The 25,169-nt window shown below is 43.9% G+C and overlaps 1 protein-coding gene across 6 annotated transcripts in view; it reads right to left on the bottom strand.

Annotated features, from left to right (window-relative positions):
• cacnb1 (calcium channel, voltage-dependent, beta 1 subunit) overlaps positions 1 to 25,169 on the bottom strand; it is a 272,320-nt gene that overhangs the window by 123,376 nt on the left and 123,775 nt on the right. The window contains exon 1 of one of the 6 annotated variants that reach the window (XM_043674848.1): positions 1,929 to 2,105. The exons of the other annotated variants lie outside the window; for them this stretch is intronic. Coding sequence (XP_043530783.1) covers positions 1,929 to 2,036 — 108 coding nt within the window. The 5' untranslated portion in view covers positions 2,037 to 2,105. Of the gene's footprint in view, positions 1 to 1,928; positions 2,106 to 25,169 lie in introns of those variants that run through there. 6 annotated transcript variants of the gene reach the window in all.

Raw genomic sequence — 25,169 nt, forward strand, 5'->3', positions numbered from 1 at the left:
ACAAATATTCTGCATGGAAACAAACCCTTTGGACCAACTTGGCCATGCCAACCAAATAAACCTAAATAAATCCAGTCCCATTTGCCAGCATTTGGCCCATATCCCTCTAAACCCTTCCTATTCATATACCCATCCTGATGCCTTCTAAATGTTGTAGTTGTACCAGCCTCCACTACTTCCTAATGTTGCCCCTTAGGTCCATTTTAAATCTTTCCCCTCTCACCTTAAACCTATGGCCTCTAGTTTTGGACTCCCTCACCTAAGAAAGAGACCTTGGCTATTTACCCTATCCTATCTATGCCCCTCATGATTTTATAAACCTCTAAAGGTGACTCCTCCTATACTCCAAGGAAAAAAGGTCCCAGCCTATTCTGCCTCTCCCACTAGTTCAAACCCTCCAATCCTGGCAACATCCTTGAAAATCTTCGCTACACCCTCAACTTCAACAACATTCTTCCTGTAGAAGGGCAACCATAATTGCACACAGGATTCTATAAGTGACCTCACCAATGTCCTCTTCAGCCGCAACATGACGTCTCAACTCCGATATTCGATGCTCTGACTAATAAGGCAAGTGTGTCAAATGCCTTCTTCACCACCTTGTCTATCTCCAAACCCACTTTCAAAAACTCTGCACCTGCATCCTTAGGTCTCAGTTTGGCAATACTCCCCAGAGTCCCACCATTCATTGTCTAAGCCCTGCCCTGGTTTGCCTTACCAAAATGCAACACCTCACATTTATCTGAATTATACTCCATCTGCCAATCCTCGGTCTAGGATTACAATCCTGTGGACTGTGCAATGTGAGATAAAAGTGTAGAATAGAAACACTGTTCTCAATGGCCATCTGCAAATAAAGCATTTCGTCAACAGTGCTTTAAGTTATTTGTTACAGTGTACAAAATATTAAAAACACAAAACATTCACACTATCCTTTTCATCAATCTACAGACGGTTCAAATTCCTTGTTAAATATTATTGTTCTCCAAGGGGGCCTAGCATTTTGCCAATGAGACGTGAAGTTGCTGTCCCAGCTATTAATCTGCGGGATAAATTCCACGGTACTCCTTGAGTAAGAGTTATTCCTGCTGCCTGAGCCAATATTTGTCCCTCAATTCAACAAGCACAAAAAAAAACAGATGATCTAGTCATCATCTTGTTGCTTTCTGTGGTGTGGATAATTGGCCATCGAGTTTGCTACACTGCACCAGGGAGAACACTTTGAAAGTATATCATTGGCTTGGAGTCATGGGTGGGCGTGAAAACTACTGTTGAAATACAACTTGGTTAAAATCTCTACCAACAGCTTCTCCCTGCCTACTTTGAGCAAGAACGTTGAACACCTTATCTGCCTCGTCAGCACACGGTCTCAAAAATTGCTTCGCACAATGTATTCACTTGAGACACACACCTGAACCATCCAGTGCATCTGCGAAACAGCTTTTAAATCCCAAGTTGACGTCAGAGACACAACAGATGACGGGACTGTAGGAGTGAGTTTGCAACTGGTGGGAAAAAATATCTTTCTAACTTGACATCTACCATCTCTTGTACTAATGCAAGACAACAGTAAATCTTTTTTTCTGTTTCTATATATAGACACACGCACGCACATATACAACCCACGTACACCAACTTAAAAACCAGAGAATCTCTCACTGCAACCAGATACCGCCTGTGGGAAGTTTTGTAAACACAGCAGCCATCTATAATAAGCTTGCTATGAAGTCAGGCTCGTCCCAAAAAAGGAACGGGCTATCTTGAGAGTCCTACATGCGACCAACTAAAATCAGGATTTGACAATTTAAAAAAAAAACCCAGCAATACTCACTGCTGACACTGCACTAGAAATCTGGAGCTTTCAAACGCGAGAGCAACTATGCAGCCAGCTGACACAAGGCGTGAAAAGAAATAATTCAAGCCCTCACCAGTAAACCACGATGCGCTTTTTCCAACGTGTTCATGCCGTTTGCCTTCTCCAGGGCAAACGCTGCTCTGCTGTATAACTTTCCCTCCCAGCTGCCGGAGATCGGCATAGAGGAAGGTCAAGTTGCATAAATAGTGCAACATTTGCAACCTGTTAAATATATTTAGCCTTCCCAGAGAACGGAGGGAGAATAAAAAGAAGTCAGAAAGAGGCCCGGTATGCAGCCTGGGTCATTCAATATGACTCTTACGTAGCCCTTAGTAGATCAGTCGAAAATTGTCTTATTTTTACCTCCGGGAAGAGACGGGCAGGGAAAACAGAACCAGCTACAAATGGGCTGTTGGACTTTCCCAGGTCAAGATTGGTGTGGGCCGGGTTAACGCTTAATGTCCAACTTCCTGCTCTCTCGCCCCTTGCCCACCACTTGCTGAAATTGCCACCAGTTCGAGCTGCTGGGTGCAGCTTCAAGTTAAATCCTGAAACTGACTCCACGCGACTGGCACTGACTGCTCTCTGAGTAGGCTAACCCTTCAGGGACCCTGGCAAATGCAACACTGGCTCTCCTCTCTCAGACTGCCATTACACCCTTACGGTCCCTGCTCTACATTTTATTTATAAATATATTATCCTGAAGCAGCCAATCAGTAAAGTCATTAAGTCAGATGGAATCATTTGCTGGTCACTTTCGTGGGCTGTTAACCCTTCCCTTGCCAATCGCCACCAGGAATGGGAGCCTCTATTTCTCTCTTGCCAGAAAGCTACATTTATATAGAGCTTTTCACAACCACTGCCTGTCTAAGGGGCTTTACCTCCAACAAAGTACTTCTGAAGGGTGATGGCTGTTGTAGTGTGGGTCATGTGGGAGATAATTCAATACTTGCCAAGATCCCACAGACAGCAATGTGATAATTGAGGGTGCAAGGACGCTGCCACCAATCCTCTTTGGTTTGAGGAAGCTCTTGTGGTGCAGTGCTAGTGCCCCAACCTACATGCCAGAAATTCTAGGTTCAAGTCCCATGTCTTCCAGCAGTATGTCATAACATCTCTAAAAAAGTTGATTAAAAATATATCCTCTTTCTTAAGATGGGCTCTAATGGGATATTTAAAGACAGATGATCAACCTTACCGAATCTTAGGCTGGGTATCAAACAATGATGAGTCAGAAGACAGCATGGAGACGGAGTGCTTGGTGTCATGGTACAGTGAAAATAATATCTCTCTTAATGCCAGCAAAACAAAATTACTGATCATTGACTTCAGGATGAAAGGATGAGATCACACCCCTGTCTACATCCACAGAGCTGATGTGGATAGGATTGATGGCATTAAGTTTCTCGGAGTGACGATAACTAGCAACCTGTCCTGGGTCTCCCAGGTCAAGAAGGCACAACAACATCTCTTCTTCCACTACGGAAATTTGGCATGTCCATTAGGACCCTCACCAACTTTTACGGATAGAAAAATTCTATCCGGGTGCATCACAGCCTGGTACGGCAACTGCTCTGCCCAGGACTGTAACAAACTAAAGGAGTTTGTGTGCACAGCCCAGACCATCATGGAAGCCTACCCTCCATCCACGGACGTCATCTACACTTCTTGTTGCAGTGGAAAGGCTGCTTACATCATCAAAGACCCATCCCACCCTGGTAGTACTCTCTTCCGACCTCTTCCATCAGGCAGAGTATACAGAAGCTTGAACACATGCACCAGCAGGTTGAAGAATGGTTTCTTCCCTACTGTTATGAGGCTGATGAACGGACCTCTCTAATTTCGAACCAAATGTTGACTTTGCTTTTTTGCACCTGCTGTGCAGTGTAACCTTGTACACCGCACTCTGTCTAAGCACCCTCTCATCTGTATGTCCTTGTTTGCTATGATCTGCCTGTACTACTCGCAAAAACAAAGCTCTTCACTGTACTGAGGTGCATGTGGCTACAATAAATCAAATCAAGAAGAGGCTCTTCTTTTGAAAAGATGTGAATTATTGCATGATAACATTTCAGCATTGGTTACATTAGTTTGTTGGACATTGTTGCTAAACGATGGGAGTACCTGTGAGTGTCGCTCTTCACTCCATCAGATCCTAAAATATTCCACTTTATTCCCACCCCATTTATTGAATCTTTCATCCTATGAATTCCTCTTCATACAAGAGGAATTTTCTTTTATTTACTGTTCAGAATTTCTGGATCATTTAATTTCTTCTTGACTGCATTGTGAATCTGTGAAGGTTGATGGCTCTCATGAAGTTATACCCATTTTTCCTAACCAACCTATTCAGAGATGTTATTACACAGCTCTGGACCAGGTGGGACTTGAACCCGGGTCTCTCAGTTCAGCGGTAGGGTCACTACCACTACACCACAAGAGCACTTTCTCACCGAGTTGTATGTAGCCCATCTTAAATCTGTGCAAGCGATTGTTCCTAATCAGCTTACAGTAATAGAGGATCAACCACTACTGGGTCTTAACAAGACGCTTTTTTCTTAACAAGATGTCATTTATTGACGACTGCGATTAGGTGCAAGTAATGACTCCATGGAAGTGTCTGGGTGAGAAGCCCAGGTTCAACTCCCACCTGCTCCAGAGGTATGTCCTAACTGTTTGAATAGGTTGGTTAAAAATATCTACATTAATTCATAGGACATTGTTACTAAGATTTTGAAAAGACCTTAGGCTTACACTCAGTGAGATTTCCACACAAGCCAACATTACAAGATCAGATTGGGTGAAATTAGGCAGCATGGTGGCTCAGTGGTTAGCACTGCCTCACAGCACTAGGGACCCGGGTTCGATTCCACCCTCGGGCAAATTTCTATGCAGAGTTTGCATATTCTCCCCGTGTCTGTGTGGGTTTCTTCTGGGTGCTCCAGATCCCCACCAGTGCAAAGATGTGCAGGTTAGGTGGATTGGCCATGGGTAATGCAGGGATAGGGTAGGGGTGAGAGTCTGGGTGGGGTGCTCTTTGAATGCTTGGTATAGACCCAATGGGCTGAATGGCCTGCTTCTACACTGTAGGGATTCTATTCCATGAACCTAACGCAGTCTCCAACATTAATGCTTTTAGAATGTAACTTTATACAACTGGATAATGTGCTTTTTGTGATGTTGATTAAGGAATAAATATTGGCTACTGCACCTGGTAATTCCCCTCATCTTTAAAACAGTGCCCTTTTATCTCCACCTGAATGGGCAGCTGTGGTCTAGGTTTAACATCTCACCCTAACGGCAGCATGTGCAACAATGCAGCACTTCCTCACTACTGCACTGGAGGTTCAGTTCAACCCTAAAGCCATGTAAATGGGACTTAGACCACAACCTTTTAACAAAGGAATTAGAGTATTTGCCCAGGAATAGCCAACCTGGTCTTCCAACATTGTCCCCTTTTATATCCTCCATTTCTTAAGACACTATTTCGGAGAAAACTAATATAGTTGTTGCTGATACCTGGGGCTAATATTTATCACACAACTAATATCACTAAAAATAGATTATTTGACCACTGTTGCAGTGCTGCATGTAGGAGTTTGTAGTGTGAAAATTACTGTCTGTGTTTCATACATTATAATAGTATCAGCACTTCATTGGCTAGCCTAGTTCTGTGTACAATGTCTCCCAATGTCCCATCGATTCATAAGACCATAAGGCATAGGAGCAGTTGTAGGCCATTCAGCCCATCAAGTCTGCTCTAGAATTCAACAAGATCACAATAGATCTAATCATCATCCATTCCACTTTCCTGCCTTTGCCCCATAACCGTAATGTCTCGGCTTTGGATATACCTGATAACCCAGACTCTATAGCCAACTGTGGTAAAGAATTCCACAGATTCACTACTCTCTGAGGGAAGAAGTTCCTCCTTGTCTCTCTTAAATGGGTGACCTCTTATGCTGACATTATGCCCTCTAGTCCCACACTCTCCTACATGGAAGAAACAAACGTTTTGCATCTTCTGTCAAGTTCCCTAAGAATCTTGCATAGGTCAATAAGGCCACCTCTCAACTTCTAAACTTCACTGAGTAAAGCCCAACCTACTCAGCCTTTCCTTGTCAGACAGTCGCTCCATGCCCAGAATCAACCTCGTGAACATTCTCTGGACTACCTCCAAAGCCAGTATATCTTTCATTAAATTAGAGGTTGTCTTCATGGTACCCCAACTGTGGTCTAACTAGTTTCTTGTAGAATTTTAGCAAGAGCTCCCTGTTTTCACACTCCATTCCCTTTGAAGCAAAGGCCCACATTTTACTGGCCTTGCCCATTACTTGCTGAAGTTGTTCTAGCTTTTCATGACCCCTTCCCCCTTCCATGTTGCTTACAGCCTGGGATTTAGGCATAATGCTTAAAAATAGATTGTGGCTTTGAAATTTCTGCCTGAATTGTTTCCACTCGCCCACTCTCTCTTTGAGGCACAAACTAAAGAGAGGTCAAACACTTTAATCTCCTGCCATAACCCTCTCTTTTTGCAAATTGAATCAGTGTTGACAAAAAGCCCTTTAGCCCATTAAATCTGCACCAGTCAAAACCAGGCACTTAATTTCTCTACAGCCTTTTGTGGTAAAGAATTCCACATATTCATTACCCTCTGAGAGAAGAAGTTCCCCCGCGTTAATCCCACTACCTTATAATTTATTAAACTTCAATAATAATGAATTAACTGCTTATTTATAAGGAAAAACAGGTTGTATTTTAAGCTGCTCTTCCTCTGATCTTGTACGGAATCATTACGTTGCTGACTTTAACGGTCTGCTGAGGGTTTGGGCAGTCTCACCTCTGGCCTTTGAAGCATTTCAGGATCTACAGTGTTAAAGCTGCGTGGCATGTCAATCTCGGCCAGTTGGCCTTGTGAAACACAGAGCACTTTCTGTGTTAGGTTCTGAGGAGAACCTGTGCTGACTGTCGCTGTGACAAGTTGAAAGGCATTCAGTCGGTAGAGCAACGGGAGTCCTGAAGCAATTAGATATCTGGATTCCAAACAGTTCTGGACTAAAAGCTGAATCCTGCCTGACTGATTATTAATTCTGTTCAGTATGCACCTCGTGGTAGTTGCTTTCAGAGATTCCAGCTGACTTTCTTTTAACCAAGCCCCAGGTGGGTTTTTGCAATCTCCTTCCAGCTCTCACTTTACAATTCTCACCGGCAGCCCCGTGTAACACTGAAACATTCTTGCGGCTGAATTTTCATGCTGGTACAAATGAAAGAAGGAAAACTGAACAAAATAAGAAGCACTTTCTTAGAATCATATAAAGATCTAATGGAGGGCCCTTGAGATGTACTGACAATGTCCCTGTCAGATTTAAGTCCCACCTGCACCAGAAGTGTATTATACCATCTTTGAACAGCTGGTTATAACATTAATATAAAGACTTTATTTTTATTTTTTTCTGGGATGAGAACATCATTGGCAAAGCCAGCATTTATAGCCCACCCCTAATTGTCCCGAAAGGAGTAACTTGTTCAGCCCATTCAAAGTGCAGTTAAGTGTCAATCATATTAGTGTGAGTCTGGAGTCACAGGTAGGCCAGGTAGGGACAGTCAATTTGCATCCCAAAAGACATTAATGAACCAGATGGGTTTTTAAAGACAACAACTGGCAGTTCGTGGTCACCATCAATGAGACTAGTTTTCAATTGCAGATTTTTTTTAACCAACTCATTGAATTTAAGTTTCACCAGCTACAGTGGTAAGGTTTGAATCCATGTACTCTAGCATTAGTCTCAGTCTCTGGATTATTCATTCAATGACATTGTCACTTTACAATCTTCTCCTAACGCAGTTTATCATTAACAAAGCACTGATTATCACTAATAAAGCATCTTCTGATGAATGTCAACGAACTGCTGTGTCAAATCTTCAGAAAGTGACTGCTGTTCTAATTGAAGGCTTTCAAAATCATGAAAGGGTTGGATGAGAGATGTGGTGAAAATATTTCCGACTCTGGGGGAGGAGTCCACAACCTGCATTTGTAAACACGAGAGAATGATTAACTCATAAATTCAACACGGAGATTGGAGGGAACCTCTCTGCCCAGCGAGTAGCAAGTGTGCGAATGTGCTAACTTGCAAGGTAATTGCAATGAACTGCACTTAATGGGAAACTAGATGAATATAGGAAGGAGAAAATACTCAAGAATCTGCTGAAGGTGGCAAGAGATTCATATGGACAGTCAGAACTGAACTCAGACAAGTTGGGCCAACTGGCTTGTAATTCTTTATAAAAATGAATAACATTTTGGCATGTGATGTGGACACATGCAGCAGCCATTGTGAGCAATGTTAAGCAAAATGCAGTCACTCAATGTGTTGACACTATTTGTTAAGGGGTGACATTGGTCGGGAGACTGCCTTGGTCGTGCCGGCTTTAGCACATTATTTAAATCTAGAGTGCAATGTTTGGAAGAAACATTTTATTGTGTAAGTGCATTCTGATGCACTAGGGAAGGAAAAACAAGGCAAGGGAGTACATGATGATTGACAGCATCCAGGGCAAGAAGGACCTCGGTGTGCCTATTCACCAGTCCCTGAAACTAGTGGGACCAGCAGATAAAGTGGTTGAGAAGGCAGAGGGGATATTTGCCTGTATGAAGAGTTTGCGAGCAGAGAGAGTATGCTGTAACTACATAAAATGTTGCGTAGGCCATAGCTAGAGTCTTGAGAGCAGTCCTGAAATCCACACTACAGGAGGGAAGTGACTACCATGATGAGGGTGTGGAGGAGATTTACCAGGGTGATTCCTGTGTTATGGACTAGGCCAGACTACTCAAAACATTTGGAAGCAGGCAGCCCAGACCATAACTCTGCTATTTGTTTCGGTAAGTGTACAGTGAGTTAGTGAGGTTGACTACCAGGTTTTAAAACAGACAAAAATTTATTCACAAAATTACGGAATGAAACACAAAGAACAAAATACAGAATACTGCCTAATTTATCCTATCAAAACTAGACTCAATTATGTTGTTCCAAAATACACAACAGTGCCAATAAACAAACCCTTTAAACACAGAGTAAAACTGAAACAGAGGCTTACAAGTCAAAGTTAGAAGGGCAGAAGGAGAGAGAGTCTAGCAGCCTGTTTCCATACAGCCCACTGCTGCACTGAACTGACTAACATCAAGAATTCAGCTTCCAGGACTGACCACTCCCCTTTCATTATACAGGTTACTGTATATAGGTCCGGCACAGTGGCTCAGTGGTTAGCACTGCCGCCTCATAACGCCAGGGACCTGGGTTCAATTCTAACCTCAGACAACTGACTGTGTGGAGTTTGCACATTGTCCCCGTGTCTGCGTGGATTTCTTCCGAGTGCCCTGGTTTCCTCCCACAATCCAAAGATGTGCAGGTCAGGTGAATTGGCCATGCTAAATTGCCGATTGTGTTAGGTGCACTAGTCAGGGGTAAATATAGGGTAGGGGAATGGGTCTGGCTGGGTTACACTGCGGAGGGTCGGTGTGGCCTTGTTGGGCCGAAGGGCCTGTTTCCACACTGTAGGGAATCTAATCCACTTCTAAAACTTGAAAGCTGTGGCCTAAAGTCTCATCTGTTTACGTATAAACAAAAAGCCTTCCCAATACCCTTTTCATCTCTGTACCAGCCCAGCCGATTCACAGCCCCCTCTGACCTCTCTGAAAAAAATTCAAGGACACAGTATCCTTGAGAAATGGAACAGCTTTTTGAAAAAAGGACCAGATTGGGACAGCTTGCATGGAGAGGTTTAGATCTGAAGAGAGATTGGACAGCCTGGGACTGTGTTCCTTGGAGCAGAGAAGACTAAGGGGATAAAGAGTGAGATGGATAAAATTATGAGGGGAATAGACGGAAGAAATATTTCCCCTTCATAAAGGGATCGAGGGGCGTAGATTTAAGATAAAGGGATAGAGTAGGAGGAAACGTTTTTCACCTAGAGGGTGATGGGAATCGGGAACTCTGTGTCTGTAAGGTTGTTAGAAACAAAAACCCTCATCACATTTAATAAACATTTAGATGCGCACTTGCAATGTGTACAAGGCTATAAGTCAAATGTTGCAGAATGGGATTAGAGAAGTTAAGTGCTTGTTTTTGACAGGTGCAGGTTTAATGGGGCAAAGGGCTTTTGCCAGTGCTGTAGACCTCGATAACTCTCTATGACAATACAATTAGCAACCAGCAGGTATTTTAAAACCCTGGCTGGCTTCTTGGCAGCATGCTCCACCCCTTTCAGTGCAGAAACACACCAGCTGGTTGCTTTTCCAAAGAGAAATGAGGAAGGGTTTTGCATTTAAATAGCACCTGTAACAATTGGTCTACATCCCAAAGCACCTTACATTCAATGTTGTGCTTTTGAAGCCTTGTCCCTGTGGCAACTTGCAAAATTGAGTACAGGAGTTGGGATGTCACGTTACGGCTGTGCAGGACACTGGTGGGCCACTTTTGGAATATTGCCTTCAATTCCGATCTTCCTGCTGTAGAGAAGATGTTGTGAAACTTGAAAGAGTTCAGAAAAGATTTACAGGGATGTTGCCAGGGTTGGAGGGTTTGAGGTACAGGGAGAGGCTGAATAAACTGGGGCTGTTTTCCCTGGAGGGTCAAAGGCTAAGGGCTGAGCTTACAGATGTTTATAAAATCATGAGGGGCATGTATAGGGTAAACAGACAAGGTCTTTTCCTCAAGGTAGGGGAGTCCAAAACTAGAGGGCATAGGTTTAAGGTGAGAGGGGAAAGGTTTAAAAGGGACCCAGGGGGCAACTGTTCATGCAGAGGGTGGTGCATGTGTGGAATGAGCTGCCACAGGAAGTGGGGAAGGCTGGTACAATTACGACATTTAAAAGGCACCTTGATAGGTAAATGAATTGAAATGGTTTAGAGGGATATCTGGTCAACATGGACGAGTTGGACTGAAGAGTCTGTTTCCATGCTGTACAACTCTATGACTCTAAATGCAGCAGCTAATTCGTTCAAGTAAGAAACCAGAGAGCAGCAGTGAGACGTTGGCCAGATAGTCTCCTCTGGCATTGGTTGCGTGGATATTGAGTAGATCTCTCCAGCTCTTCCATAAATGACTCTGTGGGATGTATTCTGTTCACTCAAGAAGGAAGACAGGACCTCTTTCCCACATCAAAGGTAGCAACTCCAACAGTCCAACACTCCCCTAATGGGTGCACTAGATTTTGTGCTCAAGTCTATCTGAGCAGCATTTAAATCCATGACCTTCGAACTCAGAAGCAAGAGCATCAAGTCCTATCTTTCAAGTCACTACACGCGCTACTGAGGGAGAAAGTGAGTGCAAGTACATGACCTGCATTGAAAATAGCAAATGCCATCAATTGTTACACGTTAGTTTGGAATTCACAACCATTCTGAGATTGCTATAATCCTCAGGACATTGTGATACACTTATTCGGCGCACCCAATGTCGTGAAAGTGCCAATCTTGGCTTGATTTTTCAAAGTTAACTCCACTCACAGGTTTTTAATTCTTCAAAATTATTTTTATTTACAATTCACCGAAAAAGAAGTTTAAAATCTAATTTAATCAAAGATCTAATTTTTGAAGATGAAAGTGCTATGTCCAAATATATGTTGCACATTGATGGAAATGAAGCAACATTGTTATCCTCACTATTCAAGCCCCCACCAGCACCACCATTTTCTACAACAGGTGGTCCTCCCTATCTCCATAAATCCCTCAGCCTTCATCACATACCTGTGTACTTGTCCAGTCACAGCCAGTTGTGCATCTTCATTTGTGGCCAGGTCTTCAACCTGCCTTTAGCCTGAGTTTTGGAATTCCCTCCAACAATCTTCCCCACCCCCTCACACTCTCCATTCACCCCTTTTCCTGGAAACCTCTCTCCTGAAACATCTTAATGTCTCCTGGTGTGGCCTGACTTCACATTGTATTTGATGTCACAAGGTGCTTTGCTACAAAAGTGAGTCACGATCATTAAAAATAATATAATTAAGAAATAGATATGAAAGGAGAGAGTAAATTGACAATGTGGATGTGAATAAATAATAATCAGACACCCTAGGAAGTATTTCAATTCTTAAAAGCATACCACATAATACCAGTTACATTTCAGGTAGCAGACTCTGACTCAAATGGGACTACAGCAAGTCAGCAGCAACAGGTAATGAAAGGATGAATCAAACGCAATAAAAATGGCTAGAAGATCACTAGACATTAAGCATATTCTGCAATGGAGTGCAATTTATCCCAACACCATAACACTGTTTATTCTCCCAGTGGGAGAGAAACAAACTAGCATAGGGAGGAACCTCAATTATCTGGCATTAACTGTTTAACCAAACAAATTATTCCCCGCCCGGGCCCTTCGGGATAATCGAGGTTCCTCTGTACTCAGTATTGAATGTCCAGCTGCCCCATTTTTAAGCATACGAGCTGTGTTGAGCCAGTATGTATCATTCACAAATGTTACTGTTTTTTCTGGGAAATACCGCAAGAAATTTGCTAATACACAAGGAGGACAGATTTTAAATTCTGTCAAAAAGGAATGCAATGCTGGAGAAATGATCACAGTCCTCTCGCAATTAAAATTGTTTATAGTGAATTCAAAAACCACGGTCTACGCAAACTGAAATCAAACTACTAATGTGCAATTAATAAATATACTGTAAAAATACAGAAGTGAGGCAGTCAAATAATTTTGGAGGTAAAATATCTTAAACAAGTGTTTACTTGGCTAATATTAGAATAAAGTTGTTCTTTATATACGCCATTTCTGGCAATTGCAGATTTATTGAAAAACAGGCACCAAAACTTGCAGAGATGCAGCTCTCTGAATGATGAAATTCTAACATAACCAACTGATATTCATCGCTATGCCCCAGATCTTATGTAAGGTAATGGCAAGATTAAAGGCAGCTTCAAGAGCTGAGAAAAAAATCTCAAAGAACCGCAGATGCTGGAAATCAGAAACAAAAACAGAAACTGCTGGAAAGCAGGTCTAGCTGCATCTGTGGAGAGAAAACAGAATTAACATTTTGGATCCCTAAGTCTTCGTACTATTGCTGAAATGTCATCAGGGGTCATAGCCTCTGCAGTGTCCAGTGTCTCCAACCATTTCTTGATATCACGTGGAGTGAATTGAATTGGCTGAAGAATGGTATCTGTGCTGCTGGGTACCACTGGAGGAGGCAGAGATGAATGATACACGCGGCATCACTGGATGAAGATTTTTGCGAATGTTTCAGCCTTATCTCTTGCACTGATGTGGGATTTAGGCTGGAGATACATGTGCAGCCTTGTCTTCTGATGAATTGTTTAATTGTCCACCACTATTTGCGACTGGATGTGGCAGGACTGCAGAGCTTAGATCTGATCCATTTGTTGTGGGATCTCTTAGCTCTATCTATCACTTGCTGCTTATTATGTCTGGCATGCAAATAGTCCTGTTTGGTGGCTTCACCAGATTGACATCTCAGGTATCTTCAGGTCTGCCTGGCGCTGCTCCTGGCATGCCCTCCTGCATTCTCCATTGAACCAGGGTTGATCCCCTGGCTTGAAGATAATGGTTGAGTGGGGAATATGCTGGACCGTGATGTTACAGATTGGAGTACAATTCTGCTGCTGTTGATGGCCCACAGCATCTCATGGATGCCCAGTCTTGAGTCGCTAGACCTGATCTGACATTGATAATGATAGTGCCACACAACACAATGGAGAGTATTCTCAATGCAAGGGGGGGCTTCATCTCCACAAGGACTGAGCAGTGGTCAATCTTACCAATACTGTCATGGACAGATACATCTGCAACTGGCAGCTTGGTAAGGATGAGGTCAAGTATGTTTTCCCTCTTGTTGGTTCCCTCATCACCTTCCGTGGATGTAGTCTTGCAGCGATGTCCTTTAGGACCCGACCAACTCGATCAGTTTAACTGCTGCTGAGCCACTCTTGGTGGTGGACATTGTAATCCCCCACCCAGAGAACGTTTTGTGACCATGCCGTCCTCAGTGCTTCCTCCAAGTGTTGTTCAACTTGGAGGAGTACCAATTCATCAGCCGAGGGAGGACGGTATGTGGTAATGAGCATGAAGTTTCCTTACTCATGTTTAACCTGAAGCCATGAGACTTCATAGGGTCTGCAGTCAATGTTGAGGACTCCCAGGACAACTCTCTCCCAACTGTATGTCACTATGACTCCACCTCTGCTGGGTCTGTACTACCGGTGGGACAGGACATATCCAGGGATGGTGACGGTGGTGTTTGGGACACTGTCTGTACGGTTAGACTCCGTGAGTATGACTATGTCAGCCTGTTGCTTGACACGTCTGTCAGACAGCTGTCCCAATTTTGGCACCAGCCCCAGACGTTTGTGAGGAGGACATTGCAGGGTCAACAGGACTGTTTCTGCTGTTGTCTTTTCCAGTGCCTTGGTCATTGCCAGATGATCCATCCGATTTCCTTACTTTGAGACTCTGTGTCAATTGGTACAGCTAGCTGGCTTGCTAGACCATTTCAGAGGGCAATCGAGAGTCAACCACATTGTTGTGGGTCTAGAGTCACATGTCAGCCAGACCAAGTGAGGGTGGCAGATTTCCTTGCTTGAAGGACATTAATGAACCAACAATTGACAATGATTTCATGTTTATCAGTAGATTCTTATTTCTAGATTTTTTTTTAATCGAATTTAAACTCCACCATCGGCCGTGGTGGGATTTGAACCTGGGTCTGGGACTTCAGCTGAGTTTCTGGATTAATAATCTAGCAATAATACCACTCGGCTGATCTCACCTCCCCCCATCTCCACACCATTAGATTGGCCTATTCATTACAGATCCAGTAAAATGATTAATACACTGCCATCTCCACACCATTTCGCTGTGGGCACAACATTTACTATAGCTGTCCAATGGTGACAGTGTTCATGCCATGGGTTTGGTATAATTAATGTGGCTGCAGGGTGAATGAGGATTATGGAACTAGTCTGTAGTCGTCCATTGCTCTTTTTTTTGAGAAGGTCTTGATTGAGCTATGAAGCTTGTAGCCTGACACTTGATCCTGCTGTTAACTTCTAGTAAAAGGCACTTACGTGGGAGACATTTGAAACCCGCAAGATTAATTTGTAATTTAAAAAGTGAAGCTGAACTGGTGATGCAGTTTCCCTGAAAACACAGAGATCCCCTCCCCACCCCCAGTCCTTAGATAGCCCTGCTCCCCTTTAACCAGTGTCCCCCTTTTCTGAAAATTACTCTCACTTGGTGAAATTTGTTTTAGGTTTAAAGCCCATCAGTCGTAAAATTGAAGGACTTTACAAGCAGCTCTTTGCTTGTGTCATTTCATCCTTTGGCAGTCATCTGATGGTCCTCAATTTCCATCAATGGCCTGGATCTCTGATTTCGCCAATGACAGCTGTCCATGCTGCATCACCATTGGCTGATATGAGGCCTTAATTATAGCAGGCACCATCAGCAGACCGGCCGACACACGTAACAGGAGCTGAACACAGGCCATTGAGCCCCACAAGTCTGCTATACCTTTCAACAAAAACACAGTCAATCAATCTCCTACCTTAAATCCCCTTTCCCATACCATCCCTTTACTCCCCAGAAACAACGTCTGCTCTTGAGTAAAGACGAAGCACATCAGTTTCATAATTATCCTTATCTTACATACTTCATTGCTTTCTTTTGTATGAAATATTAGAGTGTTTCCAACAGCGTACAGCTTCTGGACGGATTCCAAAATAGCTCAGAATTAATCCAACATGTACAAGGCTGCTTGGTTCTGATGTCTCAGGTGGAAAAGAAGCCTGCACCAGCCGGTTTCGCAACCGTTTCTACCCTACTGTTGTTAGAATACTGAATGGACTCTCAAACTCTTAACATTCGCCTGTACCTCTGTTTTTTGTTTTTGCCGCTGTTTACCTTTTATTAACTTATCTCTGCTACTTAACCCTGTGAGCTACCTGTTTTGCTAGCAAGACAAAGCTTTTCACTGTGCCTTGGTACACATGACAATAAATTCAATTCAATTCAATTCAAATATTCAATCAACAGGCCAAAGTTTAGGAAGTTCTCTTACACCCTTCAGCTGCAGGTCAGCTGTAGATTTGGAAGTGTGGTATTCTACATCCCATTATCTTGTCCGTAAGAGACACGGTGAATGGTCGAGCTTCCAAAGCAGATTCTTCTGGACCGCCACGTGTTACAACCTGCACGTACCCTGCCCTGTATTAGTTTTCCCTAAATTCGTCAACCAGTGTTTTTTATACAATCAATGACAACTTCAAAGTCACTGCAATTACCTTCATATCCGAAATGTTAGGACAAGAGGGCATGGGCCTCAAAATTAGAGGGAGCAGGCTTAGAATTGAACTGAGAAGGAACTTCTTCAAGCAGAGGGCTGTTAATCGAAGGAATTCCTTGCCCAGGGATGTAGTTGACGCTACTTCAGGAATCGTTTTAAAAGCTAAGGGAGATACTTTTTGGGAATGAAGGGATTATGGTGAAACTGCAGATAGGTGAATTGGCCGTTCTAAATTGCCCATAGTACTAGGTACATTAGTCAGAGGGAAATGGGTCTGGGTGGGTTACTCTTCGGAGGGTCAGTGTAGACTGGTTGGGCCAAAGGGCCTGTTTCCACACTGTAGGGAATCAAATCTAAATGTCAAGTCTTTGGTAGTATAGTGGTTAGTATCTCTGCTTGTCACGTGGGAGACCGGGGTTCAATTCCCTGCCCGGAAGGACTTGCAAATGTATAGTGGTGCAGTGGTTAGCACTGCTACCTCACAGCTCCAATGATCTGGGTTCAATTACAGCCTCAGGCAACTGTCTGTGTGGAGTGTGCATGTTCTCCTGTGTCTATGCAGGTTAGGTGATCTGGCCATGCTAAATTGCCTGTAATGTCCAGGGGTGTGTAATTAGGTACATTAATCAGGGGAAATGTAGAGTAATAGGGGAGGGGAATGGGTCTGGTTGGGAAGGATTCTGGGTAATCCAAGATGGAGGATGGGAATAATTTCTGACTGCACCTTTTTGAGGTATTTTAGGTGTTGGAGGTGATTTCCTTGAATTCCAGGAGCATCAATTACTGTTTCATATGTTGTTGCATTGTTTTGGAACACAAATATAGTACATTAACAAACAGAGAGGCAGACGCATAGACACATACACATATAGACACAGACTCATATAAACACAGGGACATGTAAGCATGTACATGCAGAAACACATATAAAGGCACGCACATACACACAGGAGCACGCGCACATACACAAACATATATGCAGAGACACAGACACACAGAGAGGCACATTCACATTTACATATACATACATAAACACAGAGGCATACACATATACACAGAATCATATATGCACAAATACATACATGAAGAAATCCACGCAGAAGCACACAAAAACACTTGCAGAAACAGAGACACAGAGATACACACAAACACACATACATGTGGAAACAGAGAGGCACATATACATACACACAGCCACTTACATACAATGACAAAGATATACAAAGAGGTAGACACACATAAACATAGATACATATAGATGAATATACAGATAAACACACAGAGGCAGACACAGACAAGTGTACATATACACATAGCCACAGAGATAGAAGAACACGCACAGACAGAGAAACAAAAACACACACAAACACACACAAATCTCCCCACAATATATTGAATTGGCCATGAATGTCATAGACTCCTAACTGGATATCATCATTCAGCCTGACCTCTTTGGTGTCAGTCCAGACTCCTGCTATGTATCACACCTGCAGTTACACAGTTGCAGCAATAGATGGAGTTTCATCAGCTCCAGGAGCTGCCAATTCCTGTCCTGCAGTGACAGTGATCATGTGCCACTCTGAGGGGAAGGTGTCTTAAGGACTCTACATTTCAGACCACACTATCATAAAGTATTCTTTTAAAAACCCAGTAGATATTATGGTGATGCTATCATGTAGAACAGTGCCAATACTCCTTCCTCCATGATTTTAAGAGGGGTGTTAAACCAGTGAAGATAAGGGGACCCACATAGTGAGGAGAGGAATTGGATCCGAATAAGTGTTTTAATTATGGCATTACAGAGAGAAATCTGCCCTGAAGGCCTTCATAAATAAGGTGGTGTGCTGCCTGTCAGATATTGGCAATCAAAGCCTCATTCATGATCTACTTGCTGTTGTGTGTTCCTATTATCTGGTTATTAAGTAAACATAGCCCATTAATTAGCCTTTCCCATTTTAAGCCTGCACCACTTCCAGATTGTTCTTATCTGTGCGAGCAGTTGCTATGGCAACTGCAATCCAAGTCTGAACAGGTTCACTCGTTGCCAGAGCCCTGTTCGTCAGATGTGACTGTGGAATTTTCAGCGAAATGTTTTAGAAATTTTCAGAAAATGTTTTATTTTTGGTGGAGCATGGGGTTGACTGGAGGAATTTTTATTGGACAGAAACTTTGCCAACAAAAAAAAAACAAATGGCAGATTTCTCTACAATTTACCAGCTCAAATCTCAATTATGTAGAATAATAAAGGTTTATCAAAAACAATTTCTTCTGGGATGTGGGGAATGAGTGACAAACAATCCGTGCTGTTTTCCTGCCCTTCTTCCTTTCAGGCAAAGACTTGGTCTCGAGACTGGGGTCATATCTCATGTGGATTTATCACACCAAGACCCCTTTGTAGCACTCTTCCCCTGTCTTTCGCTAGACTAGAAGAATCAGCCCTGTTAAAATAAGGGAGCGACTCACACCCCCGTTAGGATCCACAGGCTGATTTTTACCTGCTTTTCTTATTCTTTCACAGGACACTAGTGTCACTTGCTGTACCAGCATTTATTGCCCATCTTGAACTGCCATTGAAAAGGTGGTGGTGAGCTGAACATCTTCACCAACTGCAGTCCATGGGTGTTAGGCACTGCCAGGAAGGCACACTAGGTGGCTCAGTGGTCAGCACTGTTGCCTCACAGCGCCAGGGACCTGGGTTTGATTCCAGCCTCAGACAACTGCTTGTGTGGACATTGCATGTTCTCCCAATACCTGGGTGGGTTTCCAGTGGGTGCTCCAGTTTCCTCCCACAGTCCAAAGATGTGCAGGTTAGGTGGATTGACCATGGGAAACTGCTCCTTTATGTCCAGATATATGCAGCTTGGGTTGGTTAGTCATGGGAAATGTGGGGTTATGGGAATAGAGTGGCGTCTGGTTCTGGGTGGGATGCTGTTTGGGGGATTGATGCCAAATTGATGGGCCAAATGGCATCTATCAGCACTATCGGGATTTTAGGACCTAAGCTGCTGTGATCAAACTGTGGGGCTCAGTGATATCATTGGAAACTATTTGAATTGTAGGACTGAGTGGGTTGTTTGAGGGAAGCAGTAATGACAGATTCCCCGTCATGGGGGAGAGTCAGTTATGGGTCAAGGAAAGCCCGTTGGGAATGTTTCAAAACCTTTATTCACCTTGTCACATGTTCGGAAATCCATTCCACTTGGATCATGAGCACCTACTGATGTCGATGACAATGTGACTCCCCATCCCCATCCCCATCCCCATCCCCATCCCCATCCCCATCTCCACCCACCTTAACTGGATAAATGCCAGAAACTAGCCCCGGGCATCCCCAGCTGCCTATAATTCCTAATGGACAGTTCTTTGCTAAAAATGATTATAAATTCCATAATCTGGTCTCTCTGCCTCATGTGGACTCTTGGGTCAAACATCACTTCCAGGCTGATGTGCTGACTGCTTCCCTATCTGCTAGTCTACGTCACAAATACCTTAAAGACTGGGTTCTTGTCGAGATTGTGTCTTGAAGGTTATTAACAACACTCACTATTCACGCTGTTATGGGATCTCAGACTTACACCTACTTTGCGCCGTGTATTTACTGATGTTACAGCTCCTGTAATAACGTTTATTTCTGAATATCGTTTGTTGTTGAACACCAAAACAGTGCCACTTCACATGGTGTGCATAGACTGGTCCCAGCTCAGGACAGGCCGTTCTGTATGAGAGTGTGTGGTGCTGCAAAAGCACAGCGGTCAGGCAGCATTCAAAGACAGGGAGAGTCGACTGTTTGGACATAAGCCCTTCAGCCAGGCTTTAGCTCGAAACGTCGATTCTCCTGCTCCTCGGATGCTGCCTGACCTGCTGTGCTTTTCTAGCACCACACTCTTAGACTCTGATCTGCAGTCCTCACTTCTTTCTAGCCCAGAGGTAAAGTCACCACCTCCGAACCTTCAGCTGGAAGGTAGGAAGGGTGTGGGGTGAGGTGATTCTGTGAACCACCATAGCCAGTACAGGGATTGAACCTGTGGTGTTGGCTTTATTCTGCACCAACTTCTAATCATTTAGGCCCCTGAGTGAAGCGACCGCAATAAATCCTTACTCCCTGACTGACAATCAAGTGGGATGTGGTGTTGAAAATGCTAAAGCCTAGGCACTAGATCACTGGGGAAGCTAAATTACTTTAATCAACCTGCTTATATATGTAGCACCTCAATTCTGTGGGCAAGTGGGATGCTGGATTTTCTGGTCCAGAGTTAGGTACTCTTTGCCTGCACCTCTCTTCATATGTATGTTCTGTTCAGACACAGCATGACACACCACGGACCTTCTAGGTCAGAGGTTGGGACATCACTCCTTACAACAAGACTATTTCATACAATGTTGTATTTTTGTGTTCTTGGCTTTTTAATTTGGGGTGTGTGACTCATATTTTCACTTTTTTTTGGTCGTTCCTCTCTTGTGGATATTTTCAAATCAACCTGTTCAGAGTTGTTATCACTCCCCTCTGAGGAAGGTAGGAGTTGAACCTGAGTCTTCTGGCTCAGAGCTATGGACACTACCACTGTGCCACAACAGCCCAAACTTCCCTCTTTATTTTTTAAAATATATTGCCACCAAGCCACCTGTGTTTCTAACTAAAGGAACGCTTCCCTCATTATCGTTTTTTTTAATCAATCTCGATCAATCTGATGTTACACTTCTACAGTGGGTGGGATTGCAACCCAAGTCTCGTAGCTCAGTGGGAGGGACAATACAAGATCCCCTTTCCCTCTCTTTGCATACAGATAATTAACTATCAATTAACACTCACCTTCTGCTCTTAATATCACCAAAGGAAATGTGACAATAAACTTATGTGCATTAGGATCTCACAAACACAACTGCGTCAATGAGCCAATCATCTGCTTTTCAGTGAAATTACTTGAGGGGTGAACACTGGAGAGAAATCCACATCGCCGTGCAATACAATATATGAGCAACTAGGCCCTGAAGCGTTTACAGATTGCATTAACAGGAAAGCAAATGTTATCACAGTATACTGGCCTTAAATGGTTACATGCAGCTTTTTTTAGAGAATTGCTATAGTGTGGAAGCAGGCCATTTGCCCCATCAAGATTAGAGTGGTGCTGGAAAAGCACAGCAGGTCAAGCAGCATCTGAGGAGCAGAAATATTGATGTTTCGGGCAAAATTGGAGAGAAGGGTGGAGTGGATACGTGGGAAGGAAGATTGGCAGGTGGGACACGTCATGAGGATGGTGCTGAGCTGGCAGGTTGGAACTGGAGTAAGGTTGGGGGAGGGGAAATGAGGAAACTCCAGTTCCCTGCCAATCTTCCTCCCCACCTATCTGTTCCACCCTCCTCTCCGCCCTATCACCTTCATCCCCACCTCCATCCACCTATTGCCCTCTCAGCTACCTTCTCCCCAGCCCTACCCCCCTCCCATTTATCTCTCCATCCCGGAGACTCCCAGCCTCATTCATGACGAAGGGCTTTTGCCCGAAACGTCGATTTTCCTGCTCCTCGGATGCCACCTGGCCTGCTGTGCTTTTCCAGCACCACTCTAATCTTGACTCTGATCTCCAACATCTGCAGTCCTCACTTTCGCCCATTTGGTCCATCAAGTCCACACTGACCCTCCAAAGAGCATTCTACACAGACCCACAACCCCTACATTTCCCATTGCTGACCCACCTAACCTGTATATCTCTGAATAGCTTGGGTAATTTAGCACAGCCAATCTACCTGACCCACACATCTTTGGACTGTGGGATGAAACCTAAATACCTGGTGAAAACCCACACAGACCCAGTGTGAACGTACAAATTCCACACAGTCACCTGAGGCTAGAATTGAACCCGGGTCCCTGGCAGTGTGAGGTAATAGTGCTTACCACTGTGCCACATGCCACCCATTTTCTTTATTATGGTGAATGTTTGGCATTTGGCAGGGAAGTGGGGTGAGGGGAAACTGAGGAAGTATTTCTGTTTGGATGGGGTCCTGAATAGGCTCAAGTGCCAACCAGGCGGATGGGGTGTACTGCAGATGCTGGAGATTAGAATCAAGATTAGAGTGGTGCTGGAAAAGCACAGCAGGTCAGGCAGCATCCGAGAAGCAGGAAAATTGATGTTTTGGGCAAAAGCCCTTCATCATCACGTGTCAACCAGCCTCTCCTGTATGTAATCCCAGCTTATAAAATTGCAACCAATACCTCTGCTGTGTTGTAGGCCCAGGAGATACAGTGCAATCAAATTTGCCAAAGCCCACGCACATTCACCAAGTAGTAAACGCAAAACACTTTGGAGGCTGGAAATCTGAATCAAACACAGAGAATGCTGGTGAAACTCAGCAGGTCTGACAGCATCTGTGGAGGGAGAGCCAGTGTTAAAGATTCGAGTCTGGAATGACTGTTCCTCAGAGTTAAAGCATCAACCACTAAGTGGCAGGCAATCGCGGGTGATAGCCAACACCGTAGTAAATGGAAACTTAGCAGAAGACAGTGACTGCAACAGAATTTCCTGTACTAAGGTCGTGTGAAGCTGATGACAGGGAATAAACTGGGCAACAGCCCTGAGAAGTCTGCAGTGTTGCGCTGCATCTTAAATACCGAAAACAATTGACTCATGATACAACAGATGGCAGACAAACAACATTTAGACAAGAAAGATGATGAATAACAGGCAACTGGAACCAGCAGAAGGAATGCAAGGGAGGACCCCATAAGAAAATCAAAAGACAGAGATAGGATTCTGGGCTGATCAATGCCAGGAAATTCAGTTGGCGATAGATGAAGAGACAAGTGAATATCAAGGGGGAGGTGGGTGTTTAGTAGGAAGCAACTGGAACCAGCAGAAGGAATGCAAGGGAGGACCCCATAAGAAAATCAAAAGACAGAGATAGGATTCTGGGCTGATCAATGCCAGGAAAATCAGTTGGCGATAGATGAAGAGGCAAGTGAATATCAAGGGGGAGGTGGGTGTTTAGTAGGAATATCATGGGGTTGGTCACTCAGAACATCAGGTGAATGAATGCTCTGGGTATGGATGGCAGATGAGGGTTCAATAAAATGACAATCAAAAGGGCAACAGTGTAATTATGGTGATTATTTATAAAAACAAATCTGATTCACTCATGTCCTTTAAAGGAAGGAAATCTACTTTCCTTAAATAGTCTGGCCGACATGTGACTTCAGAACCAAAGCGATGTGGTTAACTCTCAATTAGGGACGGGCTAACATACTCAAGCAATGCCCACATCCCATGATTGACTAATTGGGTGACACAGTGGGTAGCACTGCTGCACCAGGGTCCCAGGTTCGATTCCAGCCTGAGGTGACTGACTGTGTGGAGTTTGCACATTCTCCCCGTGTCTACGTGGGTTTCCTCCGGGTGCTCCGGTTTCCTCCCACAGTCCAAAGATGTGCAGGTCAGGTGAATTGGCCATGTTGCTCATAGCATTAGGTGCATTAGTCAGAGGGAATTGGGTCTGGGTGGGTTACTCTTCGGAGGGTCAGTGTGGACTGGTTGGGCCGAAGGGCCTGTTTCCACACTGTAGGGAATCTAATAATAATAATAAAAAAAAAAGCAAGGTCACTGGCTGGAATTGGCCCACTGTGCATTTGCTGGCTTTTTGAACAAAGTCTATCCTAATAACTCTGTAACGCTTTCTAAATTTGTACTTATATACAATTCCATTTGAAAGTTTAAATGGATTCAGCACCTGTCTCCTTTTCAAGCAGCACATTCCAAACAAAACTAAAACACTGAAATGTCTGATTGTACCGAGGACCGACGCGGTTCATCTGTGTGGACCGAAGACATTGATGGGATTTAGGAAAGCACTTAATAAGGGTTTGAGCTGATGGTGGGGACATTTAATTGGATCACAACCCCCTTCTTTTGTGCCAGTTAAGGTTCTGGGGAGAAAGACTTTGATTTGATTGATTATTGTCCAGAGATAAAGTGAAAAGCATTGTTTTGCGTGCTATCCAGACAAATCATACCTTACATAAATGCATCAGGGTAACAGAACAGATTGCAGAATATAGTGTTACACCGACAGAGAAGGTGCAGAGAAAGATGAGGGGTCCATTCATAATTCTGACAGCAGCAGTGAAGACGTCGTTCTTGAATCTGTTGGTATGTGTTTTCAAACTTTTATATCTTCTGCCCGACAGAAGGGGTGGAAGAGACTATCATCGGGGTGGGAGGGGTCTTTAATGATGTTGGCTTGCTTTCCAGAGGCAGTAGGAAGTGTAGATGGAGTCAATGGAAGGAAGGCTGGCTGCAGAATGGGCTTCCCTTCATACAGGACATGAGGTGTACAAGGTGGGGAGTGAGGGGGAAGGGGTTAAAAGACTGCCCTGAGAGTGGCTTGACATCAGCAAATATGTTCCAAAACTGATAGAGAAAACCTACAGCCCTCCACTTGTTAACTCACATGCATAAATATAACATAGTTAACATAATGGAGCAAAACAGCTGGTGGGATTTCGGAGTTGGTTATAAATTGCACATAATCACTGACTGTCAAGGCTTACAATATGAAGAGCGCTCCCTTGGGGGAGAGAGTGAAGACTGCTGGCATTGTTTGATCCACACACCAGCGAGGTTACGACATCATAAATGAGTTGAGTGCTTTGTAAATCACCCCCTCATGCAAACTCTCCTCACTGTTAGCAGTGAGGAACAACATGATCAGTGAATCCCATGGTTTCTAAGTGGGTTTTTATCAACTCCGCCAAAATTAGGGAGAGACTCAACCCCTCATTATGATCGAAGAGAAAGTGAGGACTGCAGATGCTGGAGATCAGAGCTGAAAATGTGTTGCTGGAAAAGCACAGCAGGTCAGGCAGCATCCAAGGAGCAGGAGAATCGACATTTCGGGCATGAGCCCTTCTTCTGGAATGAGGAAAGTGTGCCCAGCAGGCTAAGGTAGGGAGGAGGGACTTGGGGGAGGGGCGTTGGAAATGCGATAGGTGGAAGGAGGTTAAAGTGAGGGTTATAGG

This window comes from Chiloscyllium plagiosum, chromosome 33, assembly GCF_004010195.1.
Source record: "Chiloscyllium plagiosum isolate BGI_BamShark_2017 chromosome 33, ASM401019v2, whole genome shotgun sequence".
NCBI classification, from domain to species: domain Eukaryota; kingdom Metazoa; phylum Chordata; class Chondrichthyes; order Orectolobiformes; family Hemiscylliidae; genus Chiloscyllium; species Chiloscyllium plagiosum.